The sequence below is a fragment of the Heterodontus francisci genome, chromosome 27, assembly GCF_036365525.1.
Source record: "Heterodontus francisci isolate sHetFra1 chromosome 27, sHetFra1.hap1, whole genome shotgun sequence".
Taxonomy (NCBI): Eukaryota; Metazoa; Chordata; class Chondrichthyes; order Heterodontiformes; family Heterodontidae; genus Heterodontus; species Heterodontus francisci.
The window spans coordinates 5,767,191-5,791,804 of record NC_090397.1 but is presented as its reverse complement, the minus strand read 5'-3'; the positions used below and the strand labels follow the sequence as shown (position 1 = coordinate 5,791,804).

General features: G+C 44.3%; 1 protein-coding gene across 1 annotated transcript in view; it reads left to right on the top strand.

Moving 5' to 3' along the window:
- Positions 1-24,614, top strand: part of LOC137384869 (dynein axonemal heavy chain 3-like) — a 613,990-nt gene that overhangs the window by 446,574 nt on the left and 142,802 nt on the right. Inside the window, exons 45-46 of the mRNA XM_068059481.1 lie at positions 681-863; positions 17,958-18,116. Of these exons, the coding sequence (XP_067915582.1) occupies positions 681-863; positions 17,958-18,116 (342 nt within the window). The remainder of the gene's footprint in view (positions 1-680; positions 864-17,957; positions 18,117-24,614) is intronic.

Genomic DNA, 24,614 nt, shown 5'->3' with positions numbered 1-24,614 from the left:
AACGTAAACTCACTAAAGGGTTGGGGTTTATTAGTTGGATAACAGACTTTAATCCAATCACAATTGTGATAAATATCAGACAGGCAGATTTGAGGGTTTTTTGAGCACAATAGTGATTTTATTTTTGTTCTCAGGCTAATAATTATTTTAATTGGCATTGTAATCATTGTTGTATTTCAGTGCTGCTCAATTATAAACTTTGTGGAGAAGTTAGAGTAGTGCTAATTACCAAAACTGTCAAATGATAAGTAATGGTGAAGTTGCTTGATCAGACTGCTACACTTGGAGCCATCTCCGCCCCCCCCCCCCCCCACCCCCACAACCCCATCGGCCCCACCCCATTGTTTGTTTCTGTTATGTTTCCTGGGTGTCCTGCCTCAGCTTTATATGTACAATGAAAATGCAAGGGAGTGAGTTTCCATTTTGGCCACCTGGGCAGTATCCTAATGGAGTGGATCACCCAGCCTTTACAGAACCCACCTGATTCCCGTCCCACTGAGTTGAATGGAATGGAGATCTGACTGGGTTCCATAATGGGCAGTGGATTCATTTGGTCAGATGACCACCCATGGAGTCAAGATGAAGACTGACCCCGAAGGGCTCGATCTTACACACAGACTAATAGAGCAGCATTGCGTTGTAACCCAGATGTCTAAATTTATCTTGCTATATCCAATCAGATTGCAATAATGCAGCAGGAACTGACAGGCCTGAAGCCTTTGTTAATGGAGCGAGACCAGGAGACAGAGGAGCTACTGAATGTCATCGCTGAGGAGACACAGGAGGTGGAAATTGTGAAGAGGGTAGTGGAAGCAGATGAGGCAACAGCAAACAAAGCTGCACAGGAAGCTCGGGCGATTAAGGTAAATGGATTTAAATGCTGCCTCGTCTAAAAGGCAAGGACCTGTGGCCAATACAAGGCCCCTCCAAACATATCCCATCAAATGACATGACCAGGAACATACAGACCATGGGATTACAAGGATCAAAGAAATAAATTATAGCTGGTTTTGTTAATTCAACACAAGATAGTATTTTACTTCACTTTAACAATTAAATAAAGTAAACTGCACCTAACCATAACTCTAATAATATAACAGCAGCTGGCTGGGGAAATTTATAAATGTTTGCTCAACATGAATGTGAATTAAAATATTAAAAACTGAGCATTGCTGAAACTAGAGACATGTTGTCGAAGCTTTTCGTCTTGCACTCATCAGGACAATCCGCAACAATACCAAGGTAAGGGAAAACAGCGACTTTATACTGTATGAGAAGAGAGAGTTGATTGGTTGACAAGCGAACTCTGGTAGAGGCATTACCATGGAGAACGCACCTGTTTTCCATGGCAACGCGTCTACCAGTCGGAGTTCACTTGCCAACCAATCAGCACTCTCTTTTTATACAATATAAAGTCGTTGTTTTCCCTTACATTGGTATTCTTGCAGATTTCCCTGATGAGTGCAAGATGAAAAGCTTCGACAACATGTCCCTATTTTCAGCAATACTCAAGTTCTGTACTACCAAACGACAATTTATATCAAAAATTAGTTAGAACCTGGGAAATATATTTTTAGATTCCTACATTCCTTGATATTTATTTGTAAATAACAAATAAGAACATAAGAAATAGGAGCAAGAATAGACCATATGGTCCATCGAGCTTGCTCCACCATTCAATATGATCATGCCTGATCTTATGATTCAACTCCACTTTCCCGCCTGCTTGCCATATCCCTTGATTCCCTGAGAATCTATCTATCCCAGCTTTAAATGTATTCAACGATGGAGCATCCACAGAATTCCAAAGATTCACAACCCTTTGAATGAAGTAAATACTCCTCATCTCAGTCCTAAATGATCGGCCCCTTATCCTGAGACTGTGCCCCCGTGATTTACGTTCCCTGACCAGTGGAAACGATCTCTCAGTGTCTATCCTATCCAGCTCCTTCAGAACCTTGTATGTTTCATAGAAGAACCATAGAACCATAGAAAAATTCCGGCCAGAAAGAGGCCATTCAGCCCATCGTGTCTGTGCTGGCTGAAAGAACTAGTCGCCCAATCTAATCCCACCTTCCAGCACCTGGTCTATACCCTTGCAGGTTACAGCACTTCAAGGCAGGTCCAATAAGTTGATGGTTTCTGCCTCCGCCGCCCATCTGGGCACTTAATTCCAGACACCCACCACCCACAGGACGATGAGGTTTTTCCACATGTCCCCTCTAATCCTTCTACCAATCACCTTAAATCTGTGCTCCTGGTAATTGACGTCTCCACTAGGGGAAACATGTTCTTCCTGTCTACTCTATCTAGGCCCCTCGTAATTTTGTACACCTCAATTAAATCACTCCTCAGCCTCCTCTGCTCTAAGGAAAACAGCCCTAGTCTATCCAATCTTTCTTCAGAGCTGTAATTTTCAAGCCTTGGCAACATTCTTGTCAAATCTCCTCTGTAGTCTCTCCAGAGCAATTATGTCCTTCCTGTAATGTTTCAATGTGATCGCCTCGCATTCTTTTTTTTCATTCGTTCATGGGATTTGGCATTGCTGGCTAAGCCAAGAGTGATTGCCCATCATGGTAAGGTGGTGGTGAACCGCCTTCTTGAACCGCTTGGGTCCATGTGGGGTAGGTAGACCCACAGTGATGTTAGGAAGGGAGTTCCATGATTATTTTGACCCAGCGACACTGAAGGAACAGCGATATAGTTCCAAGTCAGGATGGTGTGTGGCTTAGAGGGGAACATGCAGGTGGTGTTGTTCCCATGTATCTCCTGCCCTTGTCCTTCTAGGTGGTAGAGGTCATGGGTTTGGAAGGTGCTGTCGAAGGAAACTTGGTGAGTTCCTACAGTGCATCTTGTAGGTGGTACACACTACTGCCATGGTGTGTTGATGGTGGAGGGAGTGAATGTTTGTGGATGGGGTGCCAATCAAGCAGGCTGCTTTGTCCTGGATGGTGACGAGCTTCCTGAGTTTTGTTGGAGCTGCATCCATCCAGGCAAGTGGAGAGTATTCCATCACACTCCTGACTTGTGCCTTGTAGATGGTGAACAGGCTTTGGGGAGTCAGGAGGTGAGTTACTTGCCGCGGAATTCCCAGCCTCTGACCTGCTCTTGTAGGCACAGCATTTATATGGCTACTCCAGTTCAGTTTCTGGTCAATGGTGATCCCCAGGATGTTGATAGTGGGGGATTCAGTGATGATAATGTCATTGAATGTCAAGGGAAGATGGTTAGATTCTCTCTTGTTTGAGATGGTCACTGCCTGGCACTTGTGTGGCGTGAATGTTACTTGCCACTCATGAGCCCAAGCCTGGATATTGTCCAGGTCTTGCTGCATATGAATATGGGTTGCTTCAGTATCTGAGGAGTTGCGGATGGTGCTGAACATTGTGCAATCATCAGCGAACATCCCCATTTCTGACCTCATAATGGAGGAGGAGTTAAGGTCATTGACGAAGCAGCTGAAGATGGTTGGGCCTAGGACACTACCCTGAGGAACTCCTGCAGTGATGTCCTGGGACTGAGATGATTACCCTCCAACAACCACACCGATCTTCCTTTGTGCTAGGTATGACTCCAACCAGCGGAGAGTTTTCCCCCTGATTCCCATTGACTCCAGTTTTGCTGGGGCTCCATGATGCCATTCTCAGTCCAATGCTGCCTTGATGTCAAGGGCAGTCACTTTGACCTCACTTCTGGAGTTCAGCTCTTTTGACCATTTTTGGACCAAGGCAGTAATGACGCCAGGAGCTGAGTGACCCTGAGCATCAATGAGCAGATTATTGCTGAGCAAGTGCCACTTGATAGCACTGCCAACGACACCTTCCATCACTTCGTTGGACTCTGATCTTTGTCCTACTTGCAATCAATGCAATTCTGCTCCTGCTTGCCTGCCATACGATGCCTTCAGCTTCCCTTGTTTAGACAGAAGTATATTGTTAACTGTGGAAAACACAGAAAGATGAGGACGAGGCAGGGTGGTTCTTACCTGCCTTCTAAACATTATCTCTGCAGGCAACGATAAGCCCATGTCCAATGGAGTAGCTCGGAGCTGCTGCATTGCAACTTTGAGATCTTGTCCTGTCTGCATACACTTTAAAATTAATGATTTGATGGTGCGCACCATGTGTTCAGCCATGCTGATTGAGTTTGGATAATGTGATGACGATGTCACGTGACGGACTGCCCACCTGGCACACATGTCTCAATGGTCTTCCTGTATATTGCGGCCCATTATTGGAGATAATTTCTTCCAGCACACCAAATGGGCTGATCAGAGCACTGACTGTATCAGCAACCACTGCACTTCACATATCTTACAGCTGCTTGATGATCGGAAAGTTGGTGAAGTAATCCATAACAAGGAGGAAGTCATCACCTTGAAAGTGAAATAAATCCATGCCAGTCTTCTCCCCTGGATGTGAAGGTGTTTCATGTGGGATCAAGCGTTCCTCTTGTTGATTTGTTTGCCAACTTTGACATGCCTCACAGGATTTCACCACCCCTCGACCTTCACCAAAAGCCTCTGCAACCACAGAAGAGCACACGTTAACAGTTTGCGCCATATGGTTTCAAGTGGCTTGTGGTCAGTCTCCATGGTAAAATGTTTTCTGAACAAATAGGTGTGAAATCTAACGATAATATAAAAACCAGAGCTAAAGTTTCACATTCAACGTTAGAGTAATTGGATTGGGTTTGTGACAAATTCTTCAATGTGAAAGCGACTGGCTCCCCTTCCTGCATGATGCAGGCACCTAATCACTTCTGGAAGAATCAGCCTCAAGTGTGGTCTCTTTGGTCCGGTTGTAATACTGTAGCACGCTGTCTTGACTTGACGAGCTAACTTTCGTCAATGTCATCAGTCCCTCAAAACGAGGATGACATCTGCCAGAGTTCATGATTTGTGTGTGCTCAGGTGACTCAGCAGGCCAATCCTGCAGTCACCAATCTTTGTGCCGAGAGGACAAGTGTTGCCCTGATGGAGGGGGGGGGGGGCTCCTCGATCCAGGGTCCTGTTGTCCTTCCTCTTTTGACGATTCTCCACAGCAGTGTTTATATGGTCAGTTTCTGACTGTGTTGAGGCTTGTTGGATGAGGCATCCCAGGCACCGATGTCAATTGTCCCCTTTTCAGTAAGGCCTTCAGAGTGTACTTCAAATGTTTTCTCTGTCCTCCTTGATATCGGGTGCCATCCTTAAGTTGTGAAAGGTGGATCTGCTTTGGAAGCCAATTATTTGGCATGTGGATGCAGTGTCCAGACCAGCGGAACTGATTTCACATGATCATGGTTGCGATGCTGGAGGAATTGGCTTCGGTGAGGATGCTGGAGTTTGTTCACCTGACTTCACACTTGACTTTGAGCATCCTACGGAGACACCGCTGGTGGAAATTCTCCAGCGACCGGAGGTGCCTTTGGTAGATGACCAAGGTCTCACTGCCATATAAAAGAGTGGTGATAACAACAGCTTTGTAGACTAAAGCCTTTGTCCTCTCATGGAGATCTCTGTTGTCGAAGACCCAGTTGTGCAATTTTTGGAAGGCTGCGCTGGCACAACCAATTCTGTACTGGATCTCCACTTCAATGGTAACCTTTATGGAAAGGTAGCTGTTGAGATATGGAATGTGTTCCATGACTTCTAAAGTCTCCCCATCAATAACAGTTGCCGGAGATGTAGGTGCTTCTCCGGGGGAGGGCTGGTGTAGGATTTTGGTCTTACTGACTTGAATGAGAGACCAACTCTTTTGTATGCAGAGTTGAAGAGTTTGAGGGTGGTCTGAATATCACTTGCAGTGAGGGCCACAATTGCGTAGCCATCAGCATATTATAAGTCATGAATGTGCTGGAGAGTCACTTTAGTCTTGGCTATCAGCCTGTTAAGGTTGAAAAACCTCCTGCCTAGTCGAAACTCAATCATGACTCCTTGTGGGAGTTGGTCACGAAAAAGTTCCATAACCAGGCTGAGGTAAATAATGAAGAGAGTTGGTGCAATCACAAAGCCTTGCTTGACGCCCATTCAGATATGAAAGGGCTCAGTCTCAAATCCATTGCAAAGGATGGTTGCTGTCATACCATGATGCAAGAGTCACAGGAAAGTAACATATTATGCTGGACATCGAAGTCTGTGGAGAACTTACCAAAGAGCTTCACTGTTGATGGAACCAAAGGTTTTTGACAGATCAATTAAGCCCTGTAGAGCTCTTTGCATTTTCTTGGATTGGTCAAGTGACAAAAATCATTTCCCTGGATGGCTGGAAACCACATTGGGTCTCTGGAAGTACGCCTTTGCTGATAGGTGGGAGGCAGTTCAGGAGAATTCATGTGACAATCTTCTGACAGTTTACAGAAGGGATATAAAAACAAGAAATGCTGGAAATACTCAGCAGGTCTGTCAGCATCTGTGGAGAGAGAAGCAGAGGTAACGTTTCAGGTCCGTGATCCTTCATCAGTATTTCCAGCATTTCTTGTTTTTATTTCAGATTTCTAGCATCTGCAGTATTTTGCTTTTATTTTAGTGACAGACGGGATATGCCTCTATAGTTCCCACAAATAAATTTATCACCCTTATTCAAAAGTAAAACAATGATGGCATTGTGGAAGTCGGGAGGTAGTACCTGTTCTTCCCAGATTTTTGTAAACAGTTCTGAGAGTTTGAGCAAGTTTTCATGACCACCAGCTTTATAGATCTCTGCAGGACTGTTGTCCAGACCACATGCCTTCTTCTTCATCTGTTGGATAGCCTTTTGTATCTCAGCAAGTGTTGCCATCATACCCAAATATGATCTCTCAGGCTGTTGAGGGATTGTTTTGATGGTTTCATCTGATTCGGTAAACTCCCAATTGAGAAGGTTCTGCCAGTGCTCCCTCCAATGGTCTCAGATAGCTGCATCATCTTTGAGCAGAGTAATGCTGTCTTCAGCTCGGAGAGGGGAGGGTCCATAGATGGTCTTGATGGCCTGGAAGAAGCTACACATGTCGTGCAGGTCTGCATAACGTTGGATTTCATTGGCCTTCTCTACCCACCACTTATTCTTGATGCCACCTATCATTCTCTGAGCTTCAACTCTGATTAGTAAAGATTCTTCTAATTTCTGCTGTGATCTAGGATGATTTTGACACTTAATGATGGCTTGCTGTTTCCGATTGAGAATTTTGCAGATTTCTTCATCATTCTCATCGAGCCAATCTTGGTGCTTGTGAGATTCAAACCCGATGGTCTGGGTGCATGTCTCTTGGATCACAGATTTGATCTTTCCCCAAAGCCCTTCCACGCTGGCATCATTGGAACTTGTGAGAGTAAGACAGGAGGAAAGTTACACCTGGAGTTGTTCTCTTGTTTTTATATCCTGGAGAATGTGGATGTTAAATCTTCTCGTGGATTTCTTTGAGGATCTTCAGTGTTTGGGTGCCAAGTGTATGCTCGTGGTGGTGCGTACAAGTCTGTGGTCTGTCCAGCAGTCATTTGCACCACACTTGACTCAGGTGATGTGCATATCTTTCCTATCCTCAGCTCGGACAATGACGTAGCCCAGGAGGGGCCAATGCTTGGATTGTTGTCTTGTCTTTATCTTTCTGATGAAAGAATGTATTCGTGATGGTGAGCCCATGTTCAGTGAGGAGGAGGAGACCATTGACATTTGATTTCCCAATTCCTTCTTTCCCACTGGTGCCCTACCAGATGGTGTTGTTGTGCCCAACTCTGGCATTAAATTCTTCCAAAAGAATCAGTTTGTCTTATTTTGGGATGGCTGCCAGTGCAGAATCCAGATCTGCATAAAAGAACTCTTTGGTTTCATCAGTAGAATCGAGTGTGGGACCATAAGCACTGATGATTGTGGCCCATTAGCCACTGAGTTGAAGGCGTAGGGTCATGGGCCATTCGTCAATGTCAATTGGAAGTTCTGTAAATATATCAGCGATTCTATTTTTGTTGGTGAATCCAATCCTATGGATACGACAAACCTTCTCTGGTTTCCCCTGTGAACAAAAGTGTATCTTCCTCCTTCCTCTCTAAGCTGGCCTACTGGGTTTCATGGACAGCAGCAACATTGATGTTATATCTCTCAAGCTCCTGAGAAACTCTGGTGGTTCTCCTTTCAGGACAATCACTGTTTTGATTGTCCATAAGCGTGTGTACCATCCAGGTACAGAAATTCATGTGTTTTTTTGCTTGTTTGTGTGTTTCCGACCGTGAGGATTGTGGTCCCACTGGGTGCGGTTCCCCAGTCGGGACAGTCGATGTTTGAGGCATCTTTTCTCAAGTGAGGTGAGAAGAGGGGACCTTAAAAAGGAAGGCTCAGTCATGGATGCCGCTATCGGGGAGCTACTTCTGTCTCACTTCCAAGAGCACAACGACCATCAGGCAACCACTGCCTATGTGCAGGTTTGTGACGAGACACCTCCAGGTTCACAGCCCTGTCTCCAACTCCACTCGTCCATCGCCACAGGGATTTATGGTGTCCCTGCAGAGTACTGGGCGTGTCTTCTTTTAACGTGAGGAAGTCGGTGCACAGTTGACAACCGCACAGTCTTGATGGATTGGCAATCTTTACCCAATGGCATGACAAGCCTTTACGAATGGCGAGTACCAATTCCACTGCACCCTACATCCGCCTTCACAGTTGTTGATGTACATGTGCCTCATTCATCCGCCTGTTCCACCATTGAGGACTTGAAACATGTTTTTATTGAGGCTCGTCCCTCCAGAAATAGCCCAGATCCGTGTAGCAGGCTCAGCTCATGTAGGGCTGGGAAGGTCTTGGTGGAAGGACAAGCTGTGAGCAAAACCACAATCAGTCCGCCTCCCTGGGTTGCGAGGACAGGTACCAGTGGGAAGTTACTACTCGGCACAGCCCTTGAGCCCAAAGCTAACTTTAAGGATTCAAACACCTGCTGGTGGTCTTACTGCCACAAGTAAGGGGTATCTTTACGCAGCAGTTCCCTAAGCGGTGCTGCTCACTCAGTGGAAATGGGGATGTACGAAGCCAAAAAGTTGAACCGCCCTAGACACTGTTGTTAGGTCTTCCTGGTTCTGGAGAGTTGGCATGACTCTGATATCTTCGATCTTATCTGGGTCTGGGCGTATTCCTGTGGCAGAATATATAGACCCAAAGAAGTCATAGAGTCATAAAGTTATACAGCACAGAAACAGCCCCTTCGGCCCATCGTGTCTGTGCCAGTCATCAAGCCCCTAACTATTCTAATCCCATTTTCCAGCGCTTGGCCTGTAGCCTTGTTTGCTATGGCGATTCAAGTTGATGTGTCCAACGTTGACCTTACACTTCTTGCTATTAAACACAAGGCCCTCATGACGAACAGCCAGCATTAGCTAATGCAAGTTTCAGTCACGCTCTGCCTTGATCCGCCCCATGACCACAATATCGTCAGCTACACAGATACAGCCCAGGACATATTCCATTTTCCCATCCATGTATTATTGGAAAATGTCTTGGCTGATGCACAGATCAAATAGTAACCATCTGAAATAGTATCTTCTGAATGGTGTTCTAAACGTTTTGAATAGCTGGACTGCTTGGCTAAGCGGACAGATCAGTAGGCATGCTTTGCATCGGGCTTTGAAAAATAACTTGCACCAGTGAACTTAGGGATTCAGCTCCCCAGGGTTGGGATTTTATTCGGGCATCTCTTGAGGACTAAATTCAGTCATCGCAGGTCTAAGCAACTCCTGAGGTTGCCATCTTTCTTCAGCATGCAGATAATGAAGCTGCACCAATCAGAATGCTGGTGCACTCGCTGGATAACTCTGCTGCTCTCCATCTCATCCAGCTCCACTTAAAGCTTCTCTTGAATGTGCATGCTGCATTTCCTTGGCACATTAATAGTAGGAACTGCAGCATAGGGGAGGCGGTGGCATAGTGGTATTGTCTCTGGACTAATAACCCAGAGACTCAGGGTATTGCTCTGGGGATATGGGTTCAAATCCCACCACAGCAGAAGGTGGAATTTGAATGTAATTAATAAATCTGGAATTATAAGCTCATCTAATGATGGCCATGGAATCATTGTCGATTGTTGTAAAAACCCATCTGGTTCACTAATGTCCTTGAGGGAAGGAAATCTGCTGTCCTTACCTGGTCTGGCCTACATGTGACTCCAGGCCCACAGCAATATGCCCTGTGAAATAGCCTAGCAAGCCATTCAGTTGTATCGAACCGCTACAAAGTCTATAAAAAAGAATGAAACCGGACGGACCACCCGGATCGACCTAGGCACCGGAAATGACAACAGCAAACCCAGTCCTGTCGACCCTGCAAAGTCCTCCTTACTAACATCTGGGGGTTTGTCCCAAAGTTGGGAGAGCTGTCCCACAGACTAATCAAGCAACAGCCTGACATAGTCATACTCAAGGAATCATACCTTACAGAAAATCTCCCAGACACTGCCATCACCATCCCTGGGTATGTCCTGGCCCACCGGTAGGACAGACCCAGCAGAGGTGGCGGCACAGTGGTTATACAGTTGGGAGGGAGTTGCCCTGGGAGTCCTCAATATCGACTCCGAACCCCAAGAAGTCTCATGGCATCAGGCCAAACAATGACAAGGAAACCTCCTGCTGATTGCCACCTACCACCCTCCCTCAGCTGATGAGCCAGTAGGGCGGCACAGTGGCGCAGTGGTTAGCACCGCAGCCTCACAGCTGCAGCGACCCGGGTTCAATTCTGGGTACTGCCTGTGTGGAGTTTGCAAGTTCTCCCTGTGACTGCGTGGGTTTCCTCCGGGTGCTCCGGTTTCCTCCCACAGACAAAAGACTTGCAGGTTGATAGGTAAATTGGCCATTGTAAATTGCCCCTAGTGTAGGTAGGTGGTAGGGAAATATAGGGACAGGTGGGGATGTGGTAGGAATGTGGGATTAGTGTAGGATTAGTATAAATGGGTGGTTAATGGTCGGCACAGACTCGGTGGGCCTGTTTCAGTGCTGTATCTGTAAATCTAAAAATCAAATCAATAACCTGTTCAGTGACGCTCAGTTTGGGTTCCGCCACGGCCACTCAGCTCCTGACCTCATTACAGCCTTGGTTCAAACATGGACAAAAGAGCAGAACTCAAGAGGTGAGGTGAGAGTGACTGCTCTTGACATCAAGGCAGCATTTGACTGAGTATGGCATCAAAGAGCCCTAGCAAAACTGAAGTCAATGGGAATCAGGGGGAAAACCCTCCGCTGGCTGGAGTCATACCGAGCGCAAAGGAAGATGGTTGTGGTTGTTGGAGGTCAATCATCTGAGCTCCAGGACATCACTGCAGGAGTTCCTCAGGGTAGTGTCCTAGGCCCAACCATCTTCAGCTGCTTCATCAATGACCTTCCTTCTATCATAAGGTCAGAAGTGAGGATGTTCGCTGATGATTGCACAATGTTCAGCACCATTCGCAACTCCTCAGATACTGAAGCAGTCCGTGCAGAAATGCAGCAAGACCTGGACAATGTTCTGGCTTGGGCTGATAAGTGGCAAGTAATATTCGCGCCACACAAGTGCCAGGCAATGACCATCTCCAACAAGAGAGAATCTAACCATCTCCCCTTGACATTCAATGGCATTACCATCGCTGAATCCCCCACTATCAACATCCTAGGGGCTACCATTGACCAGAAACTGAACTGGAGTAGCCATATAAATATGTTGGCTACAAGAGCAGGTCAGAGACTAGGAATCCTGCGGCGAGTAACTCACCATCTGACTTCCCAAAGCCTGTCCACCATCTACAAGGCACAAGTCAGGAGTGTGATGGAATACTCTCCACTTACCTGGATGGGTGCAGCTCTGACAACACTCAAGAAGCTCAACATCATCCAGGACAAAGCAGCCCATTTGAGTGGCACCCCATCTACAAACATTCACTCCCTCCACCACCGACGCACAGTGTGTATCATCTACAAGATGCACTGCAGCAACTCACCAAGGCTCCTTAGATAACACCTTCCAAACCCGCGACCTCTACCAACTGGAAGGACAAGGGCAGCAAATGCATGGGAACACCACCACCTGCAAGTTCCCCTCCAAGTCACACACCATCCTGACTTGGAACTATATCGCCACTCCGTAACTGTCGCTGGATCAAAATCCTGGAACTCCCTTTCTAGCAGCACTGTGGGTCTACCTACCTCACATGGACTGCAGCAGTTCAAGAAGGCAGCTCACCACCACCTTCTCAAGGGCAATTAGGGATGGACAATAAATACTGGCCTGGCCAGTGACGCCCACATCCCATGAATGAATAAAAAGGAAAAAATCCTCTCGTACAGAATTGAAATCACGGATTGCATTAAACCTGTCTGGGTTAAGTAGTTTCAGGTCTATAACTGACTCAATGCACTCCGTGTTGCAACCTTCTGTGCCTTTTGTTGTGGTGCTGATGTCATGTATTGTGACAATTTGTAAATCTTGGCATACTGGAAGTCTTGCAACAGCTGGTCCAGTTGTGTCTACAATATAAAACATTTGGAGTAGCCATTCAGAGCTCCCATTGCTGCACTGTAAGGTTATTGTTCCAGTGCGCTTGATTAGAGAACCATTATAGGCAGTCAGCCTAGCTGTGGTAGGTTGCACCACAGATTCCCATTTCCTTAAGTACATGTCCTTCAGTATACGGGTGGCAGAATATTCGCACTTGCTCCGATGTTGATTTTCACTCTGAGTTTATGCTTGCCACTTTTCTGTGGACATATAATCCCAATCATGGCGAATGCCTCAGATTGTGTAATAGCATTGACATGTTCATCCAAATGAACTTGCCCCTAGTGTAGGTAGGTGGTAGGAAAATTGAGGGAAGGTGGGGATGAGGTAGGGAATATGGGGTTAATGTAGGATTAGTGTAAATGGGTGGTTGTTGGTCAGATGGGGTTAATGTAGGATCAGTATAAAATGGGTGGTTGTTGGTCGGCACAGACTCGGTGGGCCAAAGGGCCTGTTTCAGTGTTGTATCTCTCTGTGACTCTATGACTCTAACTATGTGAAATGCGTGTTCACTGTTCGCACAAATGCATTCTTCATCTGTGTCTTCCTGACAATCTGTCTGTCTGCTGACCTGATGTACCTGCTTGGGCTTTTGTTGGCATATCTTTTATTGCATTTGTTATCCTGTCTTGCAGACGTTCTATTTGCCTGTGATCTGCCACCTTCCTGTGTGCAGTATCTGAGCTGGGCCTTCTGCATTGTCTTGTCCAATGTTTTCACATGCCACAAGCTTTGCACTGGTCCTGGTACACTGGACAAGTGCAGATTGGGCGAGTCAGAGCACATTTGGCAGTAGGCTCGGCATACTTCAGGATCTTGGTTACCATACCAATTGTTGTAGCCACCCCCAACACTTGTAACTGTTGGCACCCAACCATGGTGGCTTCAAATTACCTTCCATCATTGAGTACTGCATCTATGCTGTGCCTTTTCTTCTTTTCAAGCAGGTCTTTTGAAAGGCCTCCATTGGGGTAGACATGATGACTAGTTCTATAATCCGTTACGACAATTCAATATCTACAAAGTTTCATTCTTGAGCTTTGTCTCGGCTCCTCACAACAAACTGGTCAATGGACTCATCTTGCTTATGCCGGTAGGGCTCAAGCCTATGTACTCAGAAATTTACCTTCACCTTGACATGATCTTCCAGGAATGCACATAGCTTGCTAGGGTCCTTTTGATCCTCAGCCAACAATGCTGATGTGTTGATCCGTTGCAGGCCCTCATTGCCCAGAGCGATCTTGATTTTTATAGTGTGTTTCTCTGGTTTGCTCACTTCTGGATCTAGGAAACACAGTTCCATCCACTGGCAAACAGTTTGATCTCAGACATTATGTCCGATGCCTTCCAATCTATAATTGGATACTTGAATGCCATTTTATTATTGATCTTGCTTCTGTACAAATATAGGATGTTTCAAAGGTTTTCTTTTTACCAGGCACAATTTTTTTACAGGCTCTCTGCTTTACAGGTCTTCTGCTTCATGGGCAGAGCTTTTTTCCCCTTTTTTAGACAGGCTCATTTTTTTTTAAACTGAGAGCAGTTTATTTTCTCGCTGTGCAGCTTTCTTCAGATTGCAATACTGGCAGCTGCCACAACAAGCCTTGTACTTTGTGCTGGAGACCTCCAGTGGTGATGTTGATCTCTTCCTGCTCTTTTGGCTTAGGCCCCACCCACAAAACTGTAAACCTGGGAAAAAGTGAAGCAGTAATGGCTGCAGCTATTTTTTTTTACAATTTTTTCGACTCACTGACTGATTAATGAAAACTCTGATCCCCTGGCGATTTGTCTTATCTACTCAGAGTTTCAGTACCTCCCAGGGTCCTGTTTGCAGTCCCAGTTCACTGCACTGTTGTGAAGTCTTCTGCCAACTGCTCTCCTCCTGAATTTTCAGCCACACCAGGTAAGCAATCAGCTGTTCCTTGTTCTTTTTTAGTGTGTTTCAGAAGTTCCAAAACACTGTCACTATATTGTACTTGATGTGTTCTTCAGAAAGAAATCCCAAAAATCGCCACCATGCAATATTTGGTGTTGTTCAGAAAAATCCCAACGCTGCCGCCATGCTATCTTACTCATTCCTTTGGTGCTTGAACTATTGTAAGATTCACAGGAATATAAGTAATATCAGAAGAATATGTGGGTTTTTATTGTAACTTAAACTGGAGACTATATACACACAGCTTCTACAGGAGCACACCTACACATGTCTTACTCTGTCGGGCTACACCCACAACTCTCTGGTCAGGTGTAACATGACATCACTTCTTCCAGTGACTCTTCACTTACAGCCTCTTAAAGTGATCCCACATCACTGCTTACCTCATCTTTCTAAGTAAAGGATGCAAACTGCGTGATAACTGCACCTCCTAAGCAAATCTAGCTCACCACATGATGAGCAAGATGAGATGGGTTTTTGCTGAAAGCCCAACCATATCTAATCTATTCTACTCGCACGTTGAAGGGTACCAACTGAATAAAAACCATACCTCCTGAACCAAGGGGGCCCACCACATGCTAACCAATTAATAAGGTGGTTCATTGCTGAATGCCCAACAATATCTGAATACATAATATTGAAAGCACAGTCATGACCAATTGATCAACAGCCGGTAGAGCAACAGGGAAAAAAATTGTATAAATACTGGAAGCTCAGATTAGGTTTTTAGATTTGCTTGGGTTTGCTGGAAGGAATCTCATTGGTTATCAGAGCATAATGGGCATGATCCTCCCCTTAACTAGGACAGAGACATCTCGCCAGCTGTGTAGGCTCCTACTACTCGGAGATTTAAGGTACATGCTAATTGATAAGATAATTGCTGGATATCCTGCTTAACTAGTTCTAAGAATATTCGACTGTAACAATGTTTAGATTTAAAAGTTAGATTCTTGACCAGAAATAAGATTATGCTTTTTAATTTTCCTAAGAACTGTTAAAGTTGTGCTTACTGGTCTCACCAGCTGTAAGTTGCATCTCAGTTCTTTTAATCAATCTCTCTATAGTTTAGATCTTATACTGTCTGTCATAGTGTTCTGTATCACTAACTGATGTACTGCATCTCCATACGCTCTTTGGTCAAGAGGTACATTATTGAAGGGAGACCCTCTGGACCATTATAATATCTGGGACTTTATAATTTGGTTGGAACTTGCTCAAAAAAAAGCTATCTGGAGGACGGTAATATTCTTGGTTTGTTCCTTTCCTTTGGGGAGAGTTAAACTTTTAGATCCATTCAAGTGTCTTTAGGATTTGGTTCCCATAACCTTAAGTTGAGAGTGAACATCTGAGAGGTGCGTCTGACAGGGTTAACACCAAAGCGGTTGGGACTATAATCCACCACACCAAAACAACCACAATCTGATCATATTTTATTAAAGTCAATAGTAAACTTCGAAAAGAGATTTTAATAGCTGAGATCCCTTGTTAATTATTCCTAATAACATCACCCTGCAAAACTTCAGGAACACATTATCTTCGCTAAAACTTCGCCTGTTCACACTGACTGTGGGAGTTCTCAAGGTTTTACTTACCTAAACGCAAAGTGGATATTGATTATTTCAATGTAGTCAGATCTCCTGATGATGGCAACCTCTGCTGGAGTATCCCTCCATTCAGATTCCTGCTTTGATTGACTCACTCTATTGACACACAGAGTGACTAGGGAAAGTCACTCTGACACTCTGACACTCTGACTCTGGGCCCTGACAATATTCCAACAATAGTACTGAAGACCTGTGCTCCAGAACTTGCCGCGCCCCTAGCCAAGCTGTTCCAGTACAGCTACAACACTGTCATCTACCCTGCAATATGGAAAATTGCCCAGGTATGTCCTGTACACAAAAAGCAGGACAAATCCAAACCGGCCAATTACCGCCCCATCAGTCTACTCTCAATCATCAGTAAAGTGATGGAAGGTGTCATCAACAGTGCCATCAAGCAGCACTTGCTTAGCAGTAACCTGCTCAGTGACGCTCAGCTTGGGTTCCACCAAGGCCACTCAGCTCCTAACCTCATTACAGCCTTGGTTCAAACATGTACAAAAGAGCTGAACTCAAGAGGTGAGGTGAGAGTGACTACCCTTGACATCAAGGCAGCATTTGACAGAGTATGGCATCAAGGAGCCCCAGCAAAACTGAGGTCAATGGGAATCAGGGGGAAAACCCTCCGCTGGCTGGAGTCATACCTAGCGCAAAGGAAGATGGTTGTGGTTGTTGGAGGTCAATCATCTGAGCTCCAGGACATCACTGCAGGAGTTCCTCAGGGTAGTGTCCTGGGCCCAACCATCTTCAGTTGCTTCATCAATGACCTACCTTCAATCATCAGGTCGGAAGTGGGGATGTTCGCTGATGATTGCACAATGTTCAGCACCATTTGCGACTCCTCAGATACTGAAGCAGTCCATGTAGAAATGCAGCAAGACCTGGACAATATCCAGGCTTGGGCTGATAAGTGGCAAATAACATTCATGCCACACAAGTGCCAGGCAATGACCATCTCCAGCAAGAGAGAATCTAACCATCTCCCCTTGACATTCAATGGCATTACCATCGCTGAATCCCCCACTATCAACATCCTAGGGGCTACCATTGACCAGAAACTGAACTGGAGTAGGCATATAAATACCATGGCTACAAGAGTAGGTCAGAGACTAGGAATATTGAGGCGAGTAACTCACCTCCTGACTCCCCAAAGCCTGTCCACCATCTACAAGGCACATGTCAGGAGTGAGATGGAATACTCTCCATTTGTCTGGATGGGTGCAGCTCCAACAACACTCAAGAAGCTCAACACCATCCAGAACAAAGCAGCCCATTTGATTGGCACCCCATCTACAAACATTCACTCCCTGCACCACCGACGCACAGTGGCAGCAGTGTGTACCATCTACAAGATGCACTGCAGCAATGCACCAAGGCTCCTTAGATAATACCTTCCAAACCCGTGACCTCTACCAACTAGAAGGACAAGGGCAGCAAATACATGGGAACACCACCACCTGCAAGTTCCCCTCCAAGTCACACACCATCCTGACTTGGAACTATATCGCCGTTCCTTCACTGTCGCTGGGTCAAAATCCTTGAACTCCCTTCCTAACAGCACTGTGGGTCTACCTACCCCAAATGGATTGCAGCGGTTCAAGAAGGCAGCTCACCACCACCTTCTCAAGGGCAATTAGGGATGGGCAATAAATGCTGGCCTAGCCAGCGACGCCCACATCCCATGAATGAATTTTTAAAAAGTCTTAGGTGTTATCTATAATCCACCAATCATGGTGATCAGTTTAACAAACAGAGGTATAAGTGGCACAGGAATGGGAAAAAAATTGTTTCTACTTGAATGTAAAAAAATGTTGTTTGACTATCTCTAACAACATGGAAGATTTTAGTGCCATATTAAAAACAATGCAACGACGCACATTATTATGATTATTATTGTATTTGATTTTGCCTTGAGTCCTCCGAAAACTAGAGGGTAATTGTGAGATTCTCCTGCAGATTGAGTGTGAGCAGAAGCTGAGTGTGGCGATGCCGGCTCTCGACGATGCCATAACAGCTCTGGACACGCTGAAAGCCAGTGATATCACTTTGGTGAAGACAATGCAGAATCCTCCATCAGGTGTTCGGCTAACACTCGCTGCCATTTGCATCTTGAAGGTATCGCAGAAAGAGCAAAGCCCAATGTTAACTGAGAATAGCAGCAGACACAATTTTTACAGCCTGAAAGCTTGTACAATACAAATGGTGCAGTAGTTCGGCTCTGTTCATGTTGGGAATATCTGTTCTGTTCATGTTGCGAATGATCCCTCTGTTCACGGTGGGGAAAATTTGTTCTGTTCATGTTGGGAATGTTTGCTCGGTTCATGTTTGGAAATTTCTCTATGTCATGGTGGGGAATGTTTGCGATGGCATGTTAGGAATGTTTGCTCTGTCTTTTTGGGAATGTTTGTTCTGTTCATGTTGGGAATGTTTGCTGTGTTCATGTGGAATATTTGCTCTGTTCATGTTGGGAATATTTGCTCTGTTCATGTTGGGGATGTTTGCTCTGTTCATGTGCAATATTTGCTCTGTTCATGTTGGGAATATTTGCTCTGTTCATGTGGAATATTTGCTCTGTTCATGTTGGGAATATTTGCTCTGTTCATGTGGAATGTTTGCTCTGTTCATGTTGGGAATATTTGCCCTGTTCATGTTGGGAATGTTTGCTCTGTTCATGTGGAATATTTGCTCTGTTCATGTTGGGAATATTTGCTCTGTTCATGTGGAATGTTTGCTCTGTTCATGTTGGGAATATTTGCTCTGTTCATGTTGGGAATGTTTGCTCTGTTCATGTGGAATATTTGCTCTGTTCATGTTGGGAATATTTGCTCTGTTCATGTGGAATATTTGTTCTGTTCATGTTGTGGAATATTTGCTCTGTTCATGTTGTGGAATATTTGCTCTGTTCATGTTGTGGAATATTTGCTCTGTTCATGTGGAATATTTGCTCTGTTCATGTTGTGGAATATTTGCTCTGTTCATGTTGTGGAATATTTGCTCTGTTCATGTTGGGAATATTTGCTCTGTTCATGTGGAATATTTGCTCTGTTCATGTTGTGGAATGTTTGCTCAGTTCATGTTTGGAAATTTTCCTATGTCATGGTGGGGAATGTACGCTATGTCATTTTTGGGGAATGTTTGCTCTGTCATGTTGGGAATGTTTGCTGTCTTTTTGGGAATATTTGTTCTGTTCATGTTGTGGAATGTTTGCTCTCTTTGTGTATGGAATGTTTGCTCTGTTAATATTGGGAATATTTGCTTTGTTCGTGTTGGGAATGTTTTGCTCTGTTCATGTTGGGAATGTTTGTTCAGTTCATGTTGGGAATGTTTGCTCAGTTCATGTTGGGAATGTTTGTTCAGTTCATGTTGGGAATGTTTGCTCATCTCACATTGGGAATGTTTGCTCAGCTCATGTTGGGAATGTTTGCTCAGTTCATGTTGGGAATGTTTGCTGTCTTTTGGGAATGTTTGTTCTGTTCATGTTGTGGAATGTTTGCTCTCTTTGTGTATGGAATGTTTGCTCTGTTAATATTGGGAATATTTGCTTTGTTCGTGTTGGGAATGTTTTGCTCTGTTCATGTTGGGAATATTTGCTCTGTTCATGTTGTGGAATATTTGCTCTGTTCATGTTGTGGAATATTTGTTCTGTTCATGTTGTGGAATGTTTGCTCAGTTCATGTTTGGAAATTTTCCTATGTCATGGTGGGGAATGTACGCTATGTCATTTTTGGGGAATGTTTGCTCTGTCATGTTGGGAATGTTTGCTGTCTTTTTGGGAATGTTTGTTCTGTTCATGTATGGAATGTTTGCTCTCTTTGTGTATGGAATGTTTGCTCTGTTAATATTGGGAATATTTGCTCAGTTCATGTTGGGAATGTTTGCTTTGTTCATGTTGGGAATGTTTGCTCAGTTCATGTTGGGAATGTTTGCTCATCTCATGTTGGGAATGTTTGCTCATCTCACATTGGGAATGTTTGCTCAGCTCATGTTGGGAATGTTTGCTGTCTTTTTGGGAACGTTTGTTCTGTTCATGTTGTGGAATGTTTGCTCTCTTTGTGTATGGAATGTTTGCTCTGTTAATATTGGGAATATTTGCTTTGTTCGTGTTGGGAATGTTTTGCTCTGTTCATGGTGGGAATGTTTGTTCTGTTCATGTTGGGAATGTTTGCTCAGTTCATGTTGGGAATGTTTGTTCAGTTCATGTTGGGAATGTTTGCTCAGTTCATGTTGGGAATGTTTGCTTTGTTCATGTTGGGAATGTTTGCTCATCTCATGTTGGGAATGTTTGCTCATCTCACATTGGGAATGTTTGCTCAGCTCATGTTGGGAATGTTTGCTCAGTTCATGTTGGGAATGTTTGCTCAGCTCATGTTGGGAATGTTTGCTCAGTTCATGTTGGGAATGTTTGCTCTCTTTGTGTATGGAATGTTTGCTATGTACGTATCGGGAATGTTTGCTCTGTTCATGTAGGGAATGTTTGCTCTGTTCGTCTTGGGAATGTTCGCTCAGTTCATGTTTGGAATTTTTGCTATGTCATGGTGAGGAATGTACGCTATGTAATTATGAGGAATGTTTGCTCTGTTCATGTTGGGAATGTTTGCTGTTTCATATTGGGAATGTTTGTTCTGTCATGTTGGAAGTGTTTGCTCTGTCTTTTTGGGAATGTTTGCTCTGTTCATGTTGGGAATGTTTGCTCTGTTCATTTTGGGGAATGTTTGCTCTGTCTTTTTGGGAATGTTTGCTCTGTTCATGTTGGGAATGTTTTCTCTGTTCATGTTCAAGAATCTTTGCTCTGTTCATGTTGGGGAATGCTTGTCCGCTGTACTATGCTGTAAGGTTTACGAATCGTCGTGAGGTTTGTTAGTATTGGCAAAGCTTTATTATCATTGCTAACGTCTATAAGACTCATGGAGTGCAGGTTAACATCTGAGTGTGGAGCTTTGAGTTTGGTAAGTGGCGAGTTCAGTGAAGGGGGCAGCGGTGCTCCATTTTTCCATTGTTCATTTTTTGTTGTACTCTTAACCCTCCAGTATTTGGTTCTTGCTTCGGTGCAGTGGGAGGAGCTGGTTTGAGTATCTGGTAAGCTGTGACATCACAGGCACCTGTTTGGTGAGTTTCTGGTACGTGATTAAGATCCATTCTAATCCGAATATTTAAAATAGTAAAGGAACTAGTGGTAAGTTTAATAAAATATATTAAACAAAAGTGAAAATAATAATTGAATAAAATAATTAAGTAGTTAATTAAAACACATTAAGGATGGCAGGACAGGTGCTGTGTCATGGCTGCAGCATGTGGGAGCTCCTGGATGCCAGCGTGATCCAGGACAAACACGTCTGCAGTAAATGTTTGCGGCTCTAAGCGCTTCGGCTCAGTGTCATTGAACTTGAGTCCAAGCTGCAGACACTGCGACACATCAGGGAAGGGGAAAGTAACCTGGCCATTTTGTACCAGGAGGCAGTCACACCCCTTACGATAGGGTCTTCTGATTTGGTCAGTGGTCAGGGACAGGAGAGTGTGGCTGCAGCTGAGGCAGTTGAGGGGACCCAGAGAGCAGGAGTGCAGGAGCCTCAGCCTTTGCAATTGTCCAACAGGTTTGAGCTTCTTTCAGCTTGTTTGGATGAGAGTGGGGGCTGCAGGGTGGATGAGCAACCTGACCATGGCACCATGGTACAGGAAGCCATCCAAGTGGAGGGAGAAAAAAGGAATGTAGTGGTAGGGGACAGTATAGTGAGGGGGATTGACACTGTTCTCTGCAGCAAAGAGCGCGAGTCCAGGCGGTTGTGTTGCCTGCCCAGTGCCAGGGTTTGGGACATCTACTAAGGGCTGGAGAGGAATTTACAGTGGGAGGGGGAGGATCCAGTCATTGTGGTCCATGTAGTACAAATGACATAGGCAGGACAAGGAAAGAGGTTCTGCATAGCCAGTATGAGGAACGGGGCACTAAATTAAGAAACAGAACCTCAAAGGTAATAATCTCTGGATTGTTACCTGAGCCACGTGCAAATTGGCATAGGGAGAATAAGATTAGAGAAATTAATGCATGGCTCAAAGACTGGTGTGGTAGAAGTGGGTTCCGGTTTGTGGGGCTCTGGCACCAGTACTGGGGAAAGTGTGGCTATACCGTTGAGACGGTCTACACCTGAACCGTGCTGGAGCAGGTATTCTAGCGAGCTGCATAACTAAGGAAGTAGAAAGGGTTTTAAACTGAATAGTGGGGGCAAGGGATCAAATTTGGTAAGATATGGTAAATCAAGGAGTAAAGACAAGGCAAGACAGGAAGGTATTAATATGGGAAATGTTAAGCAGACTGTGACAAGAAGAGACAGAGCGTACAAATCTAAGAGTAAATCAACAGATAAGGCTAGACGTTACAAAAATAATAAAAGGACCAAAACTAAAGGCTCTGTACCCGAATGCGCATAGCATTCGAAACAAAACAGATGAACTGAGAGCGTAAATAGAAATAAATAAGTACGATCTGATAGCCATTACAGAGACATGGCTGCAGGATGACAGAGATTGGGACCTGAATATTGAAGGATATATGGTATTTAGGAAGTACAGGAAGCTAGGAAAAGGAGGAGGGATAGCTCTGTTAATTAATGATGATATTAGCACAATAGAGAGGGATGACCTAAGTTCAGGAGATCAGGATGTAGAAGCCATTTGGGTAGAGATGAGAAATCATAAAGGCAAGAAGTCACTCGTAGGAGTGGTGTACAGGCCACCTAACATTAACCGTACTCTAGGACGGGATATAAAGGAAGAAATAATGGCAGCTTGTCGGAAATTTACTGCGATAATTATGGGGGATTTTAACCTACATATGGACTGGAAAAATCAGATGGGCAGAGGTAGCCCAGATGAAGAGTACATAGAATGTTTTCAGGATAATTTCTTGGAACAATACGTTCTGGAGCCAACCTAAGAGCAGGCTATACTAGACTTGGTATTGTGCAACGAGATAGGATTAATTAATGACCTCTTAGTTAAGGCGCCCTTTGGTAGTAGTGACCATAATATGGTTGAATTTTACATTCAGTTTGAGGGAGAGAAGAGTGGGTCTAAGACTAGTATTTTAAACTTAAATAAGGGCAAATATGAGGGCATGAAAGTACAGCTAGCTAAAGTGAACCGGCAAATTAGGTTAAGGGATAGGTCAATAGAGGTGCAGTGGAAGACATTTAAGGGGATGTTTCAGAATACACAGATTAGATACATTTCAACAAGAAAGAAAAATCCCAAGGGTGGGACCCACTAAAAGAGTTGAAGATAGTATCAAACTTAAAGAAAAAGCCTATAATTGCGCAAAGATAGGAGGCAGGTCAGAAGATTGGACAAAATATAAAAAACAGCAAAGAATGACTAAAAGATTGAAAAGGAAGGTAAAATAGAGTATGAGAGAAAGCTAGCTAGAAATATAAAGACAGATTGTAAGAGCTTCTATAGATATTTAAAAAAGAAAGGAGTGAACAAAGTGAGCATTGGTCCTATAGAAAGTGAGTCTGGGGAATTAATAATGGATAATAAGGAAATGGTAGATGAATTGAACAGATACTTGGTTACAGGTACAGGTAACATCCCAGTATTAACTGTAAGTCAGTAAATGGAAGGGAGGGAGGAACTCAAGAAAATTACAATCACCAGGGAAGTGGTACTGAACAAATTGTTGGAGCTGCAGGCTGACAAGTCCCTGGGTCCTGATGGACTTCATCCTAGGGTGTTAAAAGAAGTGGCTAGTGAGATAGTTGCTGCGTTAGTTTTAGTTTTCCAAAATTCCCTAGATTCGGGTGGGGAAGGTTCCATTAGATTGGAAAATAGCGAATGTAACATTTTTATTCAATAAGGGAGGGAGACAGAGAGCAGAAAACTACAGGCCAGTTAGTTTAACAACCGTCTTAGGGAAAATATTAGAAACTATTATTAAAGACATAGCAGGGCATTTAGAAAAATTCAAGGTAATCAGGCAGTCAACATGGTTTTGTGAAAGGGAAATCATGTTTAACCAATTTATTGGAGTTCTTTGAAGGAGTTGCATGTGCTGTGGATAAAGGGGAACCGGTGGATGTATTGTACTTAGATTTCCAGAAGGCGCCACATCAAAAGTTAGTGCAGAAAATAAAAGCTCATAATGTTGGGGGTAACGTATTGGCATGGATAGAAGATTGGTTAGCTAACAGGAAACAGACAGTAGGCATAAATGGGTCATTTTCTGGTTGGCAAGATGTAATGAGTGGTGTGCCACAGGGATCTGTGCTGGGGCCTCAACTTTTGACAATTTATATAAATGACTTAGATGAAGGGACCGAAGGTATGGTTGCTAAATTTACTGATGACACAAAGATAGGTAGGAAAGTAAGTTGTGAAGAAGACATAAGGAGGCTGCAAAGGGATATAAAAAGGTTAAGTGAGTGGGCAAAGACTTGGCAAATGGAGCATAATGTGGGAAAGTGTGAAATTGTCCACTTTGGCAGGAAGAATAACTAAGAAGCATATTACCTAAATGGTGAGAGATTGCAGAGCTCTGAGATGCAGATGGATCTGGGTGTCCTAGTGCACCAATCACAAAAGGTTAGTATGCAGGTACAGCACGTAATTAGGAAAGCTAATAGA